The sequence below is a fragment of the Pelophylax lessonae genome, assembly GCF_965119305.1.
Source record: "Pelophylax lessonae genome assembly, chromosome: 9".
Lineage (NCBI taxonomy): Eukaryota > Metazoa > Chordata > Amphibia > Anura > Ranidae > Pelophylax > Pelophylax lessonae.
Genome location: NC_138776.1, coordinates 165,306,405 through 165,328,426, shown reverse-complemented (window position 1 = coordinate 165,328,426; position 22,022 = coordinate 165,306,405). Strand labels below are relative to the sequence as shown.

At 41.1% G+C, this 22,022-nt stretch overlaps 1 protein-coding gene across 1 annotated transcript in view; it reads left to right on the top strand.

Annotated features, from left to right (window-relative positions):
* Positions 1 to 1,853: 1,853 nt before the first annotated feature.
* LOC309563700 (protein NDNF-like) overlaps positions 1,854 to 22,022 on the top strand; it is a 44,102-nt gene continuing 23,933 nt past the window's right edge. The window contains exon 1 of the mRNA XM_082268295.1: positions 1,854 to 2,266. Within this exon, the coding sequence (XP_082124421.1) occupies positions 2,257 to 2,266 (10 nt within the window). The 5' untranslated portion in view covers positions 1,854 to 2,256. The remainder of the gene's footprint in view (positions 2,267 to 22,022) is intronic.

Here is a 22,022-nt window from a genome sequence, read left to right as displayed (position 1 = left end):
ACCATCTCCTGGCGATCCAGTGATGATCTCTCATTTCTGTGACCGCCAGCCGAGATCCCCGCCGCTCGTCCGTCGGTGTGATGACTTCCTAGTTCCGTTCCCTGCAGCAGCAATGCTGCATGGGAGTGGAACTGGGAGGGAAATTCAAATGTTGCACCAAACACAAACACATAACACATTTATATTATATATATATATATATATATGTGTATATATGTATATATATATATATATATATATATATATATATATGCACACACACATATATATATGTATATATATATATATATATATATACACACACATATATATATATATATATATATATATATATATATATATATATATATATATATATATATACACACACACATATATATATATATATATATATATATATATATATATATATATATATATATATATATATATAAAGCATGAATTATAATCTAATCAATAATATAATTTTACATTATATATATTATATATTATATAATAAAATTATATTATTGATTAGATTATAATTCATGCGTTTGTGTTTCAAATTTATCACATCTGGGATGTCTACTAGAGTCTTGTTTTGGTCAGGTTTAAGTCAGTAATTACTAAGAATTGTAGGCCTATAATACATAACGCCAAATTTCCATGAAAAAAATTGTACCGCTTTTGGTACAGAATTCCTGACATAATCATACCGCCAGGGAGGTTAATGACATTAAAACATGGGAGTTTTTTGGAGTGCATTTATACACAGGGGGAGCTGTTTTTTTTTTTTTTTTTTTTCCCAACAATGGGAGCTGTTTTTTTAAAGCGGTAGCAAACCTCTGAGTGTTTTTTTTTTTTTTTTTTACATTGTAACCTGCGAGGTAAAGCCATAATGTGCTAGTATGTACTATACTAGCACATTATGAGAAACTTACCTAAAAATGAAGCCGTCCAGCACCGCACTGTCACCACTTAGATAGCTTCCATCTTCACCCAATCTTCCTTCCGGGTGCGGGAGCCACCACTTATGGCACACCGGGTGGCCATTCCTTTAGAGCACACGTCACCGGCTGCATTTACAGTAAATATCTCCTAAACAGTGCACGTTTTGGAGATATTTCAGGCACCTATATGTAAGCCTTATTATAGACGTACCTATAGTTAAAAGTCAGCAATGGGAGTTTACTCTTATTTTAAAAGGCAATTCTTTTTTTGTTACTTCCGTAGAGTGGAGAAGGGATAAAACAGCTGTCATTTTTCTTATGACAAAGAAAATGTTGAGGTCATCTAAAAACAAATTCAATTTATGCTTCCTGGGACTTAATGTCAGTCCACTAAAAGGTATCATGACCTGCGAAACATTACATGAGATCAATAAGTCTATAATTTCCCAAAGATTGAAGAAAAAAATGTAATAGCACCGACAGGGTTGAAGTGCGTTACAAACAAATGACACGCGTGCGAAATATAAAAAGGTGCACCTGCTCTATGGCGTGATAAATACGGTATATATAATTCTCCCAGTAGCTGTAGTCCCGTTGAATGTTTGGGTTGCTCCTGGTTTAAAGTTAAGCGGTGATCATGTATCTTTTAACTTGCCAGTCGTGATTTATCTAAAGTCACTTGCAAACATAAATCGTAATGACACTTGGTTGTGGATGGCTTCCATATAATGTAAATATATTCCAAGCTCCACTTTTCTGACAGCTCCCACTTGCTTGAATGTATTCTCCCAGCACATTCCTTTTTAGATATCACATGTTTTAATGAGATTGCAGAGAGAAGGAGGGGGTCTATCCCAGCACTCTAGGGTATTAAATATGATCTACAATGTCTAACTGCACTTCCACTAATGCCGGATTATTGATATGATGAGGCCAGGTACCCTTTATCTGTATTGTAGCGGGCTCTACAAGAGTTAAGTGGGTGTCCCTCTCTCCCTCTCTGTCTCTCATTCAAACCCTTATCCATCTGCAGATCTGCCAACAACTAACTCTTTAGTGAGCAGTAGAGCAGTCTAGCCACAAACTAGCAGGGGATACTGAGCCTTAGTTCCACCACAGGGGAATCTCCGAAAGCCATTCATCGCACAATAGAGAGAGAAAAAAAAAAAGCTTCATATCTGGAAAGAGACATCTTTAAAGCTGAAGGAGTCTTAGAGCGTCTCACCATGAAAAACTTCAATCAGTCTTGGAGGGTGTTTCATGTGACCCACTCCTAGAAGGATAAACAGCTCTCACTTTCCCGGAGAACTAACTGGATTCTACATCAATGATGGGAAGTGAGTATATTTTCTTTTATATATGATATAAGTTTGCACCCGCACCATTCTGGTCCACTTTATGCCCTTTGTACATTAATGGATAGAGGACATCAAAAAGTATTAAAAAGAAAAAATGCCCTCCTGGTCATTTTTTTTATGTAACACCTAATATCTTAGCACTGAGAATCGAATGCGTGCTCTGCAGCCAAGAGATGAAAGTTGATGGGATTTAAAGCACAATGCAACAGCTCTACTCTTCTAGCTTTTAATTGTATTTTAATTGTTTGACACTTATGCCGTAGCTGTAGTAATAATGTTGATGGTGGTAATGATTGTTCTAAATGCTAACGTTGTAATATTTTTATTCTGATTAGCACTGCAGCGGTAGGATAATTAGTAGGAGTAGCAACTGTATTATGCATTCATTTTTATACTAATTTATCTTGAACGAAAAACACAAGTGTCACCATCTTGTCACATCACATAGTACAAACAACAAATTGTATGATGCGAGGCACACAGAGACAGGCCTCCATCCCTATTAATGTCTACAAAAAAAGAATTAGGCTATGGGACTTTGAATGAGGCAAGTCACTTATAAAAGTGCAAAATTGACAATTTATTGAAAATCGGTCATTGTTAAACATAACATTATTGCACAAATAAAAAGTATATAAAGTAAATCAATATGAAATTATGACAGGTACATATGTTAAAAAGAGCTGACATATAGGAGATTCATACATAGATGGAACAAAATTCATATTAAAATGGTACATAATCATATATACATAAAGCGATACATGATTGGCATATAATATAGCATAGCAAACAATATCTTGGCATCAGTAAGACTAATGCATTTCGTGGATCACTGTCCACTTCATCAGGAGTTTGATGCAAAAAAGATATCTAGAAATGTAGGGATGTTATATTAGGGAAAATCCCATATGTCACAATACTTTTTTTTTCTTTTATATTTTATTCCCCTTTTTTTTGGGAGTCATTCATATCCCTGGTGACATATGAGAATTTCTCTAATATAAAATCCTTATATTTCTAGATATCTTTTTTGTATCAAACTCCTGATGAAGTTGACAGTGATCCACGAAATGCATTAGACTTACGGATGCCAAGATATTGTTTGCTATGCTATATTATATGCCAATCATGTATCGCTTTATGTATATATGATTATGTACCATTTTAATATGAATTTTGTTCCATCTATGTATGAATCTTAGCTCTTTTTAACATATGTACCTGTCATAATTGCATATTGATTTACTTTATATACTTTTTTATTTTCGGCAAACATGTTATGTTTAACAATGACCAATTTTCCAAAAATTGTCAATTGTGTGCACTTTTATAAGTGACTTGCCCCATTCAAAGTCCCATGACCTAAATATTTTTTTGTTCACATTATAGTACTTTATCGGGGGAGAGATAAAACCTCACCTGGCCCCTGACTTACTTCAGACTCTATTGAATTGAACCTGACATGTCAATTTTATTACTGCATATTTGGTAATAATTTTTCTATTATACTTGCTCTCTGGTAATGTATCTGATTTTACCTGCAACTTCCGAACCATTTATTCTTTATATATCTACGTAAGCATACTTTGTTCTGCTAACTTGAAAACGAATAAAAATTAAGTTGAAAAAAAAACAACCTTACCTGGCCCCAGGTATAAGACATGTCCACTAATGATAGTACATAATGCATCAGGGCTCTGCCAGATTACTCTGTGGGGTTTATTTACTAAAGCTTGAGAGTGCAAAATCAGTCTCACTTCTGCATAAAAACCAATCAGCTTCCATCAGCTTGATGGAAGCTGATTGGTTTTTATGCAGAAGTGAGCCTGATTTTGCACTCTCCAGTTTAAATAAATAAATCCCACAGAGTATTAAAAGATGTACAGTATAGATGGTGATGGGTACCACTGTGGTGAATATTTTGCTTTCATTGCTGCTAATCATGCTTACATATTTTTTATTAATGCTGAATATGATGTGCCGTTAAACTGAAATGCAGATTCTGTTCAAGAAAAGCAAATAACAATAACAATATCAATATATAACAATATATAACAATAAGAATATAACAATAAGAAAGGCTAAGACAATTTAGTGCAGAATTTCAAGTAATGTAAAATCCATCTGAAAAGTTTGCCTATTTTGAATGCTAAAAATTAGAAATTTAAAGTTAAAGTAATATTAAACCTAAAACCAAAAATGTATTATATTGAAGCTTAATAATCATTAGATGTGATGGCTGCATTTGTTTTCTTTTTTAGTCTTTTTTCCCCTCTGTTTTCACCTGGGGATCCACCTAGTAACACACCTCTTGTAATAGAGTGCCCGCACTGTGGATGAATGGGCACAGTGGTAGCATTGTTAAAAGCTCTTTTGGCTGTACTTCTCCTGTGGATCACAGGAGTGCAGTTCGTTCTTAACTCCGGTGACCCGTTGTCATCTGATATCATAGAGCTGGTCCAGGCTCAGGCAAGATCAAGACAATGAAGTCAGGATCCGCCCACATGCCAGGACCGGCACCCGCCAGCCAGCTCAGGCTCCAAGTGGGTCGCTGAGAGGCTGAGCTGGCTGCTCCCGCCCCCTACACAGCCCAGCAGTCCAATGAGGGAGGGGGTAGAGCAGTCACCAGCTCTCTGCTCACGGAGCACTAAATGATTGGCAGGGTTTGATCGCTCATTTCTCAGTCTTGGAGCCGGCAGGGGAACGATGCTGCATCCACCTAGGTAAGTATGATTTTGAAAAAAAACAAAAACACCCCCATACTTCTCATTTAATCTGGGGGGGAGCAAGGTGTTAAATGCACTAGCAGATTTACACTACACTACATACATGTACATACAAAAATTGCAGCTGAACTCCAGGTAACACTTTCAGTTACAGAAAACAGTTGTGTTCCTTTATAGGACAAAGGTTTTTCCTAAAAAAAATAAAAGCTGATCGTTGCAGTGGTAAATGGTTTGCATCAAACCTCTAAATGCTGCATTTGCAGGACAGCTTGTTCTGTTGAAAGACAACAGACTTGCTGGCCAGATTATCAGGTAAAAATAAAGAAAAGGAAGCATAAAAAGGAAAACTAACACAGCCATCATATAAAAGAATTTGCAAGCTTCAATATAAAAAATGTTTGCATTTGGTTTTAATACTGCTTTAGAAATGTCAGTTTTGCAAAAGTTGTGTTAAATTAAATGCACATAGTGCCATGTTTGTGCTGGCCAGTCTGATCTCCGCTCATGCTTAGCTAAGATTTGATGGTGGTTGCTGTGATCAAAATACCTATGTAAAGCTGGATACACACTATACAACTTTTGTTGTTCAATTTCCTTTAGATTTACCTTCAACTATGTAGTGCAAAGTCCTGCCTGATTCCATACAAATTGATGTTTAGGTTTAGGGTGTTTAGGTGTGACCTCATATTATATGGTTTTGGTAAATCTAAAGGAAAAAATCTAAAGAACGTTGTATAGTGTGTATCTAGCCTTATCTGTCAGGAAAGCATGGATCATCATACTGAAAATAAAAGCATTGTTATAAATTAAAGCTAAACAGCTAAATGCAAAGATGAAATACATACAGTGCATCCTGAAAGTATTCACATTGTTTCAATTTTTCCATATTTTGTTATGTTACAGCCTTATTCCAAAATGAATTAAATTCATTATTATACTCAAAATTTGTCAAACAATACCCCATAATGACAATGTGAAAGAAGTTTGTTTTAAGTCTTTGCAAACTTATTAAAAATAAAAAACAGTAAAATCCTGTGTACATAAGTATTCACAGCCTTTGCCATGACACTCAAAACTGAGCTGTGCATCCTGTTTCCACTGATCATCCTTGAGATGTTTCTATAACTTGATTGGAGTCCACCAATGTGGTAAGTTGATTGGGCATGAATCAATAAGGCACACACCTGTCTATATAAGGTCCCACAGTTAACAGTGCATGTCAGAGCACAGACCAACCCATGAAGTCGAAGGAATTGTCTGTAGGAGTCCAAGACAGCATTTTATCAAGGCACAGATCTAGGGAAGGGTACAGAAAAATTTCTGCTGCATTGAAGGTACCAATGAGCACAGTGGCCTCCATCATCCGTAAATGGAAAAAGTTTGGAACCACCAGGACTCTTCCTACAGCGGGCCGCCCAGCCAAACTGAGCAATAAGGGAGGTGACCAAGAACCAGATGGTGACCCTGGCAGAGCTCCAGTGTTTCTCTGTGGAAAGAGGAGAACCTTCCAGAAGAACAACCATTTCTGCAGCACTCCACCTATCAGGCCTGTATGGTAGAGTGACCATATGGAAGCCACTCCTCAGTAATAGGCACATGACAGCCTGTCTGGAGTTTGTCAAAAGACACCTGAAGGACTCTCACACCATGAGAAACAAAATTCTCTGGTCTGATGAAACAAAGATTGAACTCTTTGGCCTGAATGGCAAGCAAGGTGGTGGCAGCATCATGCGGTAGGGATGTTTTTTAGCTGCAGGAACCGAAAGACTAGTCAGGACAAAGGAAAGATGAATGCAGCAATGTACAGAGACATTCTTGAATAATACCTGCTCCAGAGCCCTCTGGACCTCAGACTGGGGCGAAGGTGGCTGCAGGACAACTGTAAATGTCCTTGAGTGGCCCAGCCAGAGCCCAGACTTGAACCCAATTGAACATCTCTGGAGAGATCTTAAAATGGCTGTGCACCGATGCTCCCCATACACCCTGATGGAGCTTGAGAGGTCCTGCAAAGAAGAATGGGAGAAACTGCCCAAAAATAGGTGTGCCAAGCTTGTAGCATCATACTCAAAAAGACTTGAGGCTGTAATTGGTGCCAAAGATGCGTCAACAAAGTATTGAGCAAAGGCTGTGAATATTTATGTACATTTTTTTTATTTTTGTTTTTAATAAATTTGCAAAGATTTCAAACAAACCTTTTCACATTGTCCTTATGGGGTATTGTATGTAGAATTTTGAGGAAAATATTAAATGTAATCCTTTTTGGAATAAGGCTGTAACATACCAAAAAGTGGAAAAAGGGAAGTGCTGTGAATACTTTCCAGATTCACTGTATATGAGAGTTGTTCTACTGGACAAAGGACTTATATTTCTATACATCTATCCTTGAGCTCTACATATCCTTTTTGCACAGAGCAGGCAGGTGGATGACACCAGCAGTTAAAAAGGAATTTTACCCATTCCCATTAAATTAAACTAGTATATGCCATTTGCCTTTGGTGTTCTTTTATCCAGGGAAAACATAACTCACAAGTCCAGAGAATCCTGTATTGTGCATTTGACACCCACTACTCTAATGGGCCATACACAGTATAAGATTTTCTGAAGACTTTTTCCTTTAGACTTACCAAAACCAGATAATATGAGGTCAAACCTAAACACTTTCAATTTGTATGCAATCTGGCAGGCCCTTGCACTACATAGAAACGGTAAATCTGAAGGAAATCTAACCACAAAAGTTGGATAGTGTGTATCCAGCTTAAGGCTGCATGTCCCACCCCACCCCACACCATAATCTATGTTTACAATCAGGGAGCTGGGGGTCTCTTTTGGGTTCTTGCAGCCACCCCCCTGATGATGATGCACTAGATAAATAAGGATTAGACTTGCGCTTTGGGGAAGCCTTCTGCCACCTCCCAGGATATGTGTTGTCCGTATCATAGGAGGCAGCAGGAGAAGGCTTTATTAAATCATTCTAACCTAGGTGAGATCGTTGGCGTGGGGGTAGGATCAGGGTCAAAAAATGTTTTTGTTGGTGGTGGAGGGAGGATTGAGATGATGGAAAGGTAATTTTTATAGTAAAGGTATACAGTGGTTTGCTCTTCAACCGTCTGCCTGCTGATTTGACAGTGAAAGAGGAGCAGCAGACCAATGAGGTTATCCCTCTACTCTCTCTGCTTTTTACTCATATCAGCATATTCTTTGTTACTGCATTTGCATTCAGAATACTTAATTGGCTCCTAGTTCTTCTCCTCCCTCTCCCAGTCCCAGTGCTGTCTATGGGATTGCAAGAGGTCGATCCCAAGTTGAATTCAAGTACTTTCATGTACAAAATATGACTATTGATTTATTTAAAAAAAAAAAGCTGTCTTCATTCTATTTCTTTAATATCATTAAAATTAGTCTGATTTTTAGGTGATTTTTTTTTTGTTTTTTAAACAGCAGCAAATTTGGATACGTTTTAATGGTGAAAAACAGGCACTTTTATCTAACAGGGCTGTAGTTCATCAGAGAGTGGTTAAGGATTTATGCTTACAAGCTGAAAATCTTTATGTTCACTTTGATGGGCAGCACTAAAATATGTGCAGACTGTGATTCACTGCAATGAGTACAGTCTGCAGAAAGGGGGTCTTATGCTTGCTGAAATGTGCTGCAGCAATAATTTGTTGTTCATGCATTAGAGCCTATGGGTTCATTTACTAAAACTGGAGCACTCAGAATCTGGAGAAGCTGTGCATGGTAGCCAATCAGCTTCTATCCTCAGCTTGTTTAGTTAAGCTTTGGCAATAAAACCTGGAAGCTGATTGGTTTCTATGCAGAGGTGAGCCTGCTTTTGCACTCTCAGGCTTTAGTAAATGAACCCTTATGTATCCACAGTAGAATCTAAGCAGTGTGCTCAAGATGTGGCTGGGAAGATTTTCCTATGAATATCGGAAATGAAGATGTCCTGTCAGACAACCATGAATCAACAAGTCCAGCTTCATAGTTTTAGTGAAATTGGGTTTATCCAAAAATCTGAATATTATATAGATTAAATCATCAATGTAGAACTAAAGCCAAAACTTTCTTTTTTCATTCATTTTAAATATAGTAAAGAAGGGTTATAACTAGAGTTGAGCGAACACCTGGATGTCCGGGTTCGGCCGAACTTGAAAAAATAGTCCGGGTTCGTGACCCGAACTTAACCCGAACTTAACCCCGATCCCGAACCCCATTGAAGTCAATGGTGACCCGAACTTTTGAGCACTAAAATGGCTCTAAAATAAAACATGGAAAGGGCTAGAGGGCTGCAAATGGCAGCAAAATCTTCTTAAGAGCATTTCAAGTGCCCATTTGAATGAAAAACTGAAAAATAATGATTTTTCCCTAAAAAATGAAAAATAATTATTTTCCCGTTAAATTGGTGCTTTTTGAATAGCAGATTAGAACTGCAGTGCCTAAACGCTGTATGTCACAGTAAAATATGAAGGAAAAAAAACGTTTTTTTTTAAAATCTAGATTAAGCAGACACATATGCACTGAGCTTGCATTACATGGCCGCTACACGCCACACACCGACAACCTAAAAAGACTGATAAAAGTTTTTTTTTTCCTCCCTCCTCACTGGGCTCAGGTCAGGGCAAAAAAATCGTGCACTGCACCCCCACACAATAAAATCGATGTAGATTGCTGTCTGATTAAAGAATATTCTTCCTATTTTTTCCCTGAAAGCAATCTCCAGCCTGCCCCTACAATAATTTCCTATCTCTCCCTCAGCAGCATCAGGAAGCTCGCCCTACAGTAGTTAGAACAGAGTGACGCACAGCGCTATGTGACTCCAGCTTATATAGAGGCTGGGTCACATGCTGCACTGGCCAATCACAGCCATGCCATTAGTAGGCATGGCTGTGATGGCTTCTAAGGGCACACTAGTTAAACACTTGTTGATTGACTGCCCTGGAGCTGTTGAAACCGCGCCATTAAAACCGCGCCAAAACATGAAATAAATTACCGAACAACGGACTGTTTCCCAAACATAAAGTGAAACGTTCGGGTCTGTGTCTGGGTGCCGAACAGCCGAAAGTCCGGTACGATCCCGAACAATACAGTCCGTGTTCGCTCAACCCTAGTATAATCTATCCGTTTCTTATTTTTCTTTTTTTGCACCATCTGTGTCCCATTGGAGAGATTTCCCTTCACTTCCTGTTCCATACAGAAAAAGTGAGAGGAAATCCTTCCAAAGTGGAAGAATCCCCTTGTTGTCACCAAGGTCAACAGAACTAGTGTCCCCATTGGAATATTTCTCCTCTATTGTTCTGGTGACAGCTAAAAATAAGTTTTAATTAGTATGTTTGACTTTTTGGGGTTGATTTACTAAATCTGGAGTTTTCAAAATCTAGTACACTAATCAGCTTCCAGGTTATTTTGTCAAAGCTTACTTGAACAAGCTGAAATTAGAAGCTGATTGGCTACTATGCACCAGAGAGTTGCACCAGATTTTGCACTCTCCACTTTTAGTGAATCAACCCTTTTAGCTAAATTGTCATTGAGTCACCAAATGACCAAAATTTTGCACAAATCATAATTGTTTTATTTTTTTATTTTTTTTTACACAACATTCTTTTCTGAAAGGATTTTTTAGTCTGGTTTCACACCTATGTATTGCAGTATTGTGTGATATGCGCATTGGTGCGCTGTGGTACAGTTTTTTCTGAATGGTCCCCAATGCTCATGTGTTGCAGTGCACCACTAATATGCATTGTTGTGTACTGCATTGCCTAAAATAGTGCATATCCACTTTTTAATTTCTTCTGGTGCGTTGACAGGCAATTTAGCTAAATGTAAAGCATGTCAACATGCAAAATAACAAGCGTTAAAGCAATGCATCAGAACATACCGGTGTAATTCCAGCCTTAAGGGGTGTTTGTTAGAAAGCTTATTGTTGGTGATGCAGACTGCAAATTGTTTGCCAAATTAATAATTCAAAATCCACTACAGCAACGTTAATGGGATTTCATAGTTACATAGTTAGTCTGGTAACCACTTCAATACCGGGCACGTTCACCCCCTTCCTGCCCAAGTCAATTTGCAGCTTTTAGCGCTGTTGCATTTTGAATGACAATTGCGTGGTCATGCAACACTGTTCCTAAACCAAATTTATGTCATTTTTTCCCACAAATAGAGCTTTCTTTTGGTGGTATTTGATCACCGCAAGGTTTTTTCTTTTTTGTTAAAAAAATAAAAAAAAGACCTAAAAGTTTGAAAAAAAATCTTTTTGTTTATGTTATACAATTTTGTAAATAGATACATTTTTTCCTGCACTGATGAGCACTGATGAGGCCGCACTGACAGGCACTGATGAGGAGACACTGATGGGGTGGCACTAATATGCGGCACTGATAGGCAGCACTGATGGGCACTGATAGGTAGCACTGATATGCAGCATTGGTGGGAACTGATAGGCCGCACTGCTGGGCACTGATACGTGGCATTGATAGGCACTGATAGGTGGCACTGATGGGCACTGAAGGTGGCACTGATGGGCATTGATGGGCACTGATAGGTGGCACTGATGGGCACTAATAGGCGGCACTGATGGGCACTAATGGGCACTGATAGGCGGCACTGGTGGGCAATAATGGGCACTGGTGGGCAGCACTGATAGATGGCAATGATGGGCACTGGTGGGGAGGGCACTGGCAGGCAGCACTGATGGGGAGGGCACTGGCGGGCTCCCTGAGCCCTGATTTCCATCCCTGGTGGCCATGGTGGGCATCCCTGTGGTCATGGGTGGGCACCCCCCCCAAGGGTCTGCACTGGTAATCAATGCTCTGATTACCAGTGCAGACCCCCCCTGTCAGGAGAGTCACAAATCGTCTCTCCTCTACTCGTGCCTGTCAGGGACGAACTGAGGAAAGCCGATAAGCAGCACTTCCTATTTACTATGTGACCAGCTGTGATTGGTCACAGCTGGTCACATGGTAAAGAGCCTACGACAATAGGCTCTTTACCCAGATCGGAGATGCGGTGTGTCAGAGTGACACGCCGCATCACCGATCGCCGCTCTGCGCGCCCCCCTGGGGGGTGGGCAGAGCGCAATATCCTGCCGCCGTCATATGACGTCTAGTCAGGATAATGCAACCATCTTCCTGCCGTCAATCCGTATAGGGCGGGCGGGTAGTGGTTAAAAAAAGACACAAGTCCACTCCAAAGACATGCTGGTAGGTTAATTGGATCCTCTATAAAATTGGCCTTACTATGTATGTATGAATGCGAGTTAGGGACCTTAGATTGTAAGCTCCTTGAGGGCAGGGACTGATCTGAATGTGCAATGTATATTTAAAGCACTGCGTAAATTGACGGCACTATATAAGAACCTGAAATAAATAAAATAAAATAATTCTAGTTTAACCAAAAAAAGGGGAAAAAAAAGAAATGATCCAATCCTATATCTATAGTTGATCCAGAGGAAGGCAAAAAAAAAACCCTGCAAAGCATGATCCAATTTTCTACAGCAAGGGAAAAAATTCCTTTGTAATCCCCCGAGAGGCAATCGGATATTCCATGCATCAACTTTACCTATAGATGTTAGTACCCAGTTATATTATGTACATTTAGGAAATAATCCAGGCCTTTTTGAAGCAAAAAGCAATCTACTGAGCTGGGCAGAACCAGCTCTTGAGGGAGTTTATTCCACATTTTAAAGAGCGACGCATACCAACCTAGTATAAATATCATCACTAAACAATTTTATCGTCAAATTAAACAAGTGATATACTCTTAAAAGCATGCCAATAATAAGCATATTGTAAAATTCAAATGAGACTGCCTCCAGATCCAAGGTGCTCAACTAATGGCTTGGGAAGACCCTTCAGCGACCAGTGTGGCTTACACATTTTGAGGGGGAAACCCCTCTACTTCAGACCTAAAAGATTAGATGACTGGAGGCTGGTTTATATAGTTTGCCTCTAAATGAGCTAAAATGACAAGACACAGGGGGCTTGGACCACAGATCAAATGACATCATCACATCCTTGAAAGATTGTGGTCTGTAAAAATTATGTATACACTTGACCAGCTCCACTACAAAAGATAGCATATATGGTGAAAAAGTTTTTTTTTTTTGCATCCTCAACAGAAATGCCTGAATAACATTACTGATCTCTACCATAAAACCTTGTACATACCAAAATGGCTTTGAAATGTTGACTCAGGCTGGGTTCGAGGTCCCGAGTGTATATCAGGCCGCTCTACATTCCTCTGGTGCTATATTGCAAAGTAGTGCTATATAATTCTTCTATCCAAAATGGCTGTACAGCCAGTGGAACGCAGGCCAGGATCGCAAGCCTGAAGTGTGGGCACTGTTTGGGTTCAACCTGATTCTTCCGGTCTGCCGGATGTCACTTTTGGTCCAGTCATGACATCATACCTAATCCCGCAGTGTCCACTGAGCTCCATCACCTGCCAGCTGATTACTGCCTAGAGGCCGCATTGAATGCCGAGGGGCCTTCCCAAGCCATTAGTTGAGCACTGTGGATCTGAAGGCATTTTCATCTGAATTTTTTGATACCGTTATTACTGTCATGTGTTTGTTAGTATATCACTTGCTTTATTTATTATTAAAATTGTTTAGTGATAATGTGTTAGGGTTGTGCTCTCTCTTTGTCCTTTTATAGTGCTGTATGGAAGGATGCCTACAAGTCCTGGAGAAGGCAGTGAGGCACTTTAGCACTACACTTGGAAGCCGGTGAAGTGGAGAGTATATCGAGCCCTTAAGCACCACACTCAAGCACATGAGGTTGTTTGTAGAATACATTTGGTTCTTAAATAGACTCTGTTTGACCCAAGATAACCAACACCATAGGAAGTCATAGAGGAACCAAGTTCCTCATAACTTCCTTCCCCTTCTGCATGGCTGCTTTGGTTGAGTGCCATGTGCAGTGGGGGGGGGGGGGGGGTGGGGGGGTGCAGACTGCACCTGCCTACACAGTGGCCCAGCTGCAACTTTTATGCTCCTGTAGTAAACCATGAGGATAGCACAGCTGGTCAAAGCTGTGGACCTGCACAAGGGAGAATGCAGTTGTTGGCAGTTGGTGTCTAATGGGGCAATGTCAGTAATGACATTTCTTATAGTTGGCTACATTGGTCTTATTCATCATTCATTATCAAAATCAATTAAAGTGATGGGAAGGGATATTATCCTGCTTTAGTCCATCTCTAAAAAAAGGACAGGGTGCTCTCTGTCTGCACTATGGCCCTAGATAAAAAGACAGGTGGAAAAGAGAATGTAGTGGCAACTTTGCCATGCAAAGTATCTGCTCCAGCTGGAAGTTATGTCATTGATATGAAGAAGAGAGCCTTTTCTGCTGTCTCTTTAGTACTGATAGAAGGAAGCCAAGAGTAAGCCTTGTCAGTGTAAATTAAATCCTGAAGATCCAAGTGTGCATCTAAGTCCTCGTGCACACTGAGCAAGTTTGCTCAGCTCCTCCAAACGCCTTTTCTCCTGGAAGGAGAAAAGCTACTAATAAAATGCGATTTTTGCACATGCTTTTATGAGCCTTTTGCACAAATTTATTCACATTTGCATGTTTTTAGCGTTAATTTTTTCTTTTGGCCAGAATATTACTTTATTCTGGCCATTAGAATGCATTAACACGCAAACGCATCTAAAAGCGTCTAGCATTAACACACACGTATGCCCGTTTATGCACATTCTCGCATTTTTCGGAAAAATGCATATACTGTAAATTTGCCATATGACTGATTTTCAACTTAAGACTTTCCAGTCTAATAACATCTAAAGGGCCTTATTAAACTTTAGAGTCTTTCATATACATAAGTCTAGATTTTGATAAGCTTGTAAAACATATTTTAATATTTTCGTTTCTGAAAATAGCTCATAATGATTACTTTCATTAGCTGGATCATTACTAGATCTCTATTATGGTCAAAGCACCAAAAACCAAAAAACGATATTTAATTCATTTTTAATTATCAAGGCAAACTCACCAATTCATCCATGTCTTCACGCTTTATTATGTTAGGAGATCATTTAGAAAACCCCTCTTTCCCTAGCAGTAAATATAATATATCTTTCTATCTATTTAACGAATACTATCCACAAAAGGATTAAAGATATTTATTTTTAATTAAGAGAGTAAAGTTCCACTTTAAAGTGTACATTGCATGCATAGACGTGTGCACAAGGAATGCCGGATGTGCCTGGGCACTCCCTAATCACCCCATGCCCATTAGCATTATCGCTCTGTGTGCCAGCAGGAAGATAAAAAAGATCTCCCTCTTACAGACTCTGCCATAAGAGAAGAGTTTACGCACTTCTCTGTCAATGTAGGGAGATCAATGTGCCGGGGTTATTTTTATATATATATATATATATATATATATATATATATATATATATATGTATATATATATATGACACACACACGTGTTTGAGCTTTAGGTTGCACACAATATTGCAATAGGCTACGCATACCTATGATTACGTGAAAACTTTACCCTAAACTTTTTTCTAGCTTTTGCATAGAGTAAGGAAGGGTAAGAGCCTCGTTAATGGTTTATTGTTTTCTGCATACCTCTTGGGTAGATCCACTTTGGCAGTTTGTCATGATTATCATTGTCACTGTAACAGAAAAGGGGAATATCCAACATGTTATAGTTGTTACCAGAACGGAAGGTCAAGGGAAATCTTCTGATAACAATTGTCTTTCAGGGGATTTTCTCTCACTTCTCATGTCTCTGGGAAGGGTTATACCAGGGCTTCCCAAACGGTTTTTGGGCCGAGAACCACTTCTGAATACAGTTATTTTTTGCGACACACTTGCTTGTTATTGAATATTGTAAAGAGCTACAGAATTTGATGGCGCTATATAAATGCAAATAATAATAATAATAATACAGATTTTAAAGGGAGGGGGATGTTAAATTAAAAATAGAAGCTGCCATGAACTCCTGACACCGCCGGGCCATCAGGTCCTCCTATGACACTGAGGCTGCCGTCTCTGCCCGCTATAGCTGAGAGAATCCTGCCGCCAGTCTAGTCACCACCGCTCCTGCCAGCAGGACCGAGGAGCTGGCTCTGCACCCCATGAACATATCCTACAACCTACATAACAGTCCACATACGTACTCACTGTTGCAAGTATCTTCCTCGCGGGAAATGCAGACCAGCCTTCCTAAACTGCATGGGCGGGGTCCTGAATCCATCGTGATTTGACTGCTCTGGCTCTCTGTATTTTGCGTGGGCTCGCACAGCACAATGTAAGTGGCCTGCTCTCAGTGATTTCCGGCTCAGCGCGACCCACTCAAACGCAGCTCACGACCCACCAGTGGGTCCCGACCCACAGTTTGGGAACTCCTGGGTTATATAGTTTATAATGGTGGGATGTCATTTGTTGACCCATACATGAAACTGCTGTGCAGAGCAACTGGGAAGTAGAAGAAAGGGAAGCATGTGATATATACTGTAGCAATACAGAACCGTTTGTTTTGCATAGTATAGCTATTATTTTTCCGGCGAACCCGTTCACACCTGAGCATTTTTCAGCTTGTAAAACGCTCAGCTCTGAAGCTCCAAAATGCCCAATAAGCAAAATCCTATTCATTTCAATTGCCACTGTTCACATCTGAGTGTTCTGTTGCCTGAAGCAAAATGCCTGTCGCTCAAAAAAGTACATGAGCTTTTTTTTGGCAGATTACAAGCGTTTTTGGCCCCATAGACTCCAATAGAAACACCTGACTTGAGCAGAAAAATGTTTGTAAAATGCGTGTAAAACGCTCGTAAAATGGCAGCTCTCCACCCCTAATTTCCTCTCCCACTCCTCCCTCTAGTGCTTTCTATTGGCTTAACAAAAATGCCTGAAGCTGTAAAATGCTTGTAATACAGCTGCAAAAAAAGCTTAAAAAAAACGCCAGTAAATCGATACGCTCAGGTGTGAATGGAGACTAATATGCCTAGTATAATCCTGCTTTCTCTAAGGCCCCATTCACACCTAAATGATTTTCTGCTTGAAGCTTGTAGCTCTAAAACGCTCAACAATCCAAAGCCCATTCATTCCAATGGCCCCTGTTCACGTCTGAGATCAGGCAAAATCGTGCGACTTTTAGGTTGCACAAGTGTGAAAGGGGCCTAAATCTATACGCTCAGGTGTGAATGGAGCCTAAGAGTCCCATAATAAACCCCCTTCTAACTCATTCATTCCTTGAATTATTGACCAACTATTCCAGCATTAGTTGTAATTTATAGAAGCTGAGCTTTGATTGATGCAGATGACTTTGTCAAGCATGTCATTTTATTTCCCATCAAACCCATAAGGCAGTTTGCCACACTAGATCTTAGTATAAATACAAGACTGTTCCTTCATTCTAATGAACTGTGTGCTGTCATAAGACATCGCGAAAATACTTAGCAGTGACAGTCTACTGACAAACTGATACATTTTTATAGATATGTAAGAATGCTTTCAGCCATCCTATGGAATAAAATAGGATGTAATATTTTGTTAGCTGGCATAGATTAATTTATATTACCTTATATTTCTTTCCTCAAACCAAGGACATTTTTTTTAGAATATGTTGATAAAATTAATGATAATAAAGATAAAGATAATTTCATATTTCTTATATTTTCTAGATTAAAACAGATCTTATGTGGTACCACCAATTATCATTTTTATGTAATCGCAACAAAACAACAGTTAGAACTCCTAAATAACTGCAAATCTTATGCTTGCTTCCAGAGGCGTAACTAGAACCTTCAGGGCTCAGCTGCAAGAAGCCATGAAGGCCACCCCTTCTTCCAAAAAGCATGATTTTGATACTTTTTTTTCACTATATAAAACAGTAAAACATTTCTGTTTCTGATTTCAGCTTACTGTAACTGTGGCAGTGGTGGGGATAGGGATGACATCAGTTGCAGTGGTGGGGGGGATAGGGATAACATCAGTGGCATTGGTGGAGGGGATAGGGATGACATCAGTGGCAGTGGTGGGGGGGAACAGGGATGACATCAGTGGCAGTGGTGGTAATGGTACAGGGATGAAATCAGCGTTGATGGGATAGGGATGACATCAGTGGTGGTGGGATAGGCATGACATCAGTGGTGGTGGGATAGGGATGACATCAGTGGTGGTGGGATAGGCATGACATCAGTGGTGGTGGGATAGGGATGACATCAGTGGTGGTGGGACAGGGATGACATCAGTGATGCGATAGGGATGACATTAGTGACAGTGGGAGTGGGGGGACAAGGATGACATTAGCAGTGGTGGGGGGTTCAGTCAGAGACAACTGTGATGGTGATGGGGAGAGGGGATTCAGCCAGAGACCGTGGTGGTGGGGGGCGTTCAGTCAGTGGCAGCAGTGGTGGTGATTGGGGGGGGTTTCAGTCAGAGGCAGCGGTGGTGGTAATGGAGGGGGGGAGGCTCAGTCAGAGGCAGCGGTGGTGGTAATGGAGAGGGGGGGCTCAGTCAGAGGCAGCAGCGGTGGTGATGGTGGGTTCAGTCAGAGGCAGCAGTAGTGGGGGGGGGGGGCTTAGTCAGAAGCAGCAGTGGTGGTGATGGGGGGCTCAGTCAGAGGCAGCAGTGGTGGTGATGGGGTGTTCAGTCAGAGGCAGCACTGGTGGTGATGGGGTGGTTCAGTCAGAGGCAGTGGTGGTGGTGATGGGGGGGTTCAGTCAGAGGTAGTGGTGGTGGTGATGGAGAGGGAGTCAGTCAGAGGCAGCGGTGGTTGTTATGGGGGAGTTCAGTCAGAGGCAGTGGTGGTGGTGATGGAGTTCAGTCAGAGGCAGCGGTGGTGGTGATAAGGGGTTCAGTCAGAGGCAGCGGTGGTGGTGATGGGGGGCTCAGTCAGAGGCAGCAGTGATGGTGATGGGGTGTTCAGTCAGAGGCAGCACTGGTGGGGATGAGGTGGTTCAGTCAGAGGCAGTGGTGGTGGTGATGGGGGGGTTCAGCCAGAGGTAGTGGTGGTGGTGATGGAGAGGGGGTCAGTCAGAGGCAGCGGTGATTGTGATGGGCGAGTTCAGTCAAAGGCAGTGGTGGTGGTGATGGAGTTCAGTCAGAGGCAATGGTGGTGGTGATGGAGTTCAGTCAGAGGCAGTGGTGGTGGTGATGAGGGGTTCAGTCAGAGGCAGCGGTGGTGGGAATGGGGGGGGGTGCAGTCAGATGCAGAGATGAGGAGATGTGGGGGGGGATAGGGAGCTCCTCCCCTTCACTCTATTGGCCGTCAGCTAGTCAGATGACTTTCTTCTTCAGTTTCCGCCTCCCGACATGGCTTCTCTCTGCAGCTATGGGCGGAGAAGATAAACGGGGCGGGGCAGTCTGCAGTGACAGTGCTCAGCCTCCCCTCAGCGCAAGTGAGTGTATTATTATCTCTGGCTGGCTCCAACTAGAATAGGCAGCGAGCAGGTGGGCGGCGGCTGCCCTCCATCCCACAATGGCGGAACCTTAGGGCCCCCTCACAGTGGCAGACCTCCAGGGCCCGGTTGCAAGTGTGACCGCTTTGACCCTGGTAGTTCCGCCACTGCTTGCTCCCCAACTCTTCTGCTTCCTCAAGGAAAAGAAAGAAAAATAAAAAACACCAAAGAAAACTTTTACAAAATGTCAAAGTCCTCCTCCACTCCCAAGATCTCATGAACTATCAACAATACCCCCCCCCCCCAGTTCCCCTCCTTGCCAACCACTTCCATGCCAGACTGTACCACCATACCTTCTCTCAAGTTCCCACCAGCCCAGACAGTATGACCAGTCTACCACACAGACATGGACCCCATTTCTAAAGTCCCACCTGCTTACTGAATTAGTCCATTCTTGCTTGTTTATGTGGCAGACAGAATCTGTGTTCAAAATGTGGACAGAAGATGTCTTAAATTGCAGTCTAAAGCTGCCATTTTGTCAGTATTGAACATTTTATATGTAGTGGATTGATTTTGTAAAGGCAAATAGGCTGTTTATTCAGCAAGCAAAACTACTGTTTTCATTATTTCCCTTAAATGTGATTAGTTATGCTTTGTGAATTGGATTCTCACCTCATTCACTAAGCTAAGGGAAAATTGAACAGATTATGTGCTTTTAGTAAATCAACCCCTATGTGTCTTCTGTTGCACAAGCTTGTTGTATACAACAGCTATCATTAATAAATTAGCCACCTCGGATCAACCGCATGTAGAAAAAAACAACAAAAAATATATATAATAATCTGTCATAGCTGTATCAACCTTTTACTATATTATGACCAATAAAGATCCAGTTAGTGGCGCAATCCACATGACAAAAACAAGCAAAAATAAAGGAGGAACAGATTCCGCCAAGTAAGTCATATAACGGGACACTTCGGTTTATAATAAAAAACAGCTTTATTAGAAAAATATTAATTAAAAATGGAATAGTAGTAGTACATACGCCTTCACCGCACCAAAGTTACAATTAAAATAATGACTACGTTGTCAAAAAGGGGGATTGACATTGTCATTATTTTAATTGTAGCTTTGGTGCGGTGAAGGCGTATGTACTACTGCTATTCCATTTTTAATTAATATTTTTTCTAATAAAGCTGTTTTTCATTATAAACTGTAAAGTTTCCCATTATATGACTTACTTGGCGGACTCTGTTTCTCCTTTATTTTTGTATACAACAACTGCTTAGTAAAAACTTCTGAAATATTTTTTACATACTGTATGTAGAGTGAAACGTGGCTTATATTTCTTTTTCTTTTTTGCCTAACAATATCGTAGGCCTTATATGTAAGACCAATGCTATGCACATGTTCAGAGCTGCTGAGCTGCTGATAGAACCAGATAGGACCCCCCTCCTCTGGAAGTATCACATTTTATTTTTGATAAAATGCAACAGCCGTAATGCTATGCTTTGCAGCTATGGAAAAAAATATACCCCGAACAAGCTGAACAAGACCCATTCAAGTGAATAGTGGCACGGAGGCAATATCTGCACCCCCACAGTGAACGATCGGTACTCATCGCTCACTGTGTTCATTCAGGATAGTGTGTTTGTTCAGGATGGTGAGCTCACCATCCTGAAATAACCCCCCCCCCCCATCCCCCCATGTGAAACCAGCAGCAATGCGGGGAAAAAGGCACACAGGGATCCCAGACAGCAGAAAGTGCACATACAAGAACTGACCCCCCTGCAGCACAGCTGGAGGGAGAAAAGAAAAGCAGAAGCTGGAAGCACTGCACGAGAGTCACAAGTGTCAGCAATAAGGCAGTACCTGCTGACCCTCCTGCTCAGCAGGGGGCCTCTTTTTAACTTATGAGGCCTGGGCCCAGTACAGGAGGGCTGGCTGCTGGGCCAGAACAAGGGGTGGGCAGAAGGGGGGGGCTACCCTGGGCACTGTGATGTCATGTGAGGTGGAGGAGGCACCACAAGGAGATTGGGGGGAGGGAATTTGTGTTGGAAGCAGGAAATTGGGAGGCGACAGGGGGTAAGAATAGTTCTAGGATGGGAAAATTTGGGAGGTGTGCTAGGAGTGGTGATTTGGGGGAATTTATGCTGGGAGGGGAATTTTTTTAGGGGGAAAGGGGGATTTGTGCTATTAGGGATGATTGGGGGGTATTTGTGCTACAAGAGGAACTTTGGGGGGAGGAATTTGTGCTAGGATGGGGAATTGGGGGGGGGGGGCTGGTATTTGTGCTTGGAGGATTTGTAGTGGGGGTAAGAGAGGACATTTGAGGGGTAGAAGGTTTGTGCTGGAAAGGAGGAAATTTCAGTAGGGGTGGATTTGTACTGGGAGGAAGGGAATTTATGTTTAGGGGGTAAGCATGCAGTTTAGTGCTTGATTTTTATGGGGTGGGGAATTTTTTCTGACATATAACGTTCATATCTCTTGGGGTGGGGGGGCACAATTTGGCATTTTTGCCCTGAGCTCTAGATGATTTTGTCCCAGCACTGGCTGGCTGCACTGCCTTATCTGTGGCCCTGCACATGTTTATGAACTAGGGAAGCCCCCAATCTCCATTTTTTGCAATCCCATTATAATTTTGAGTTGTCTAAGGGAA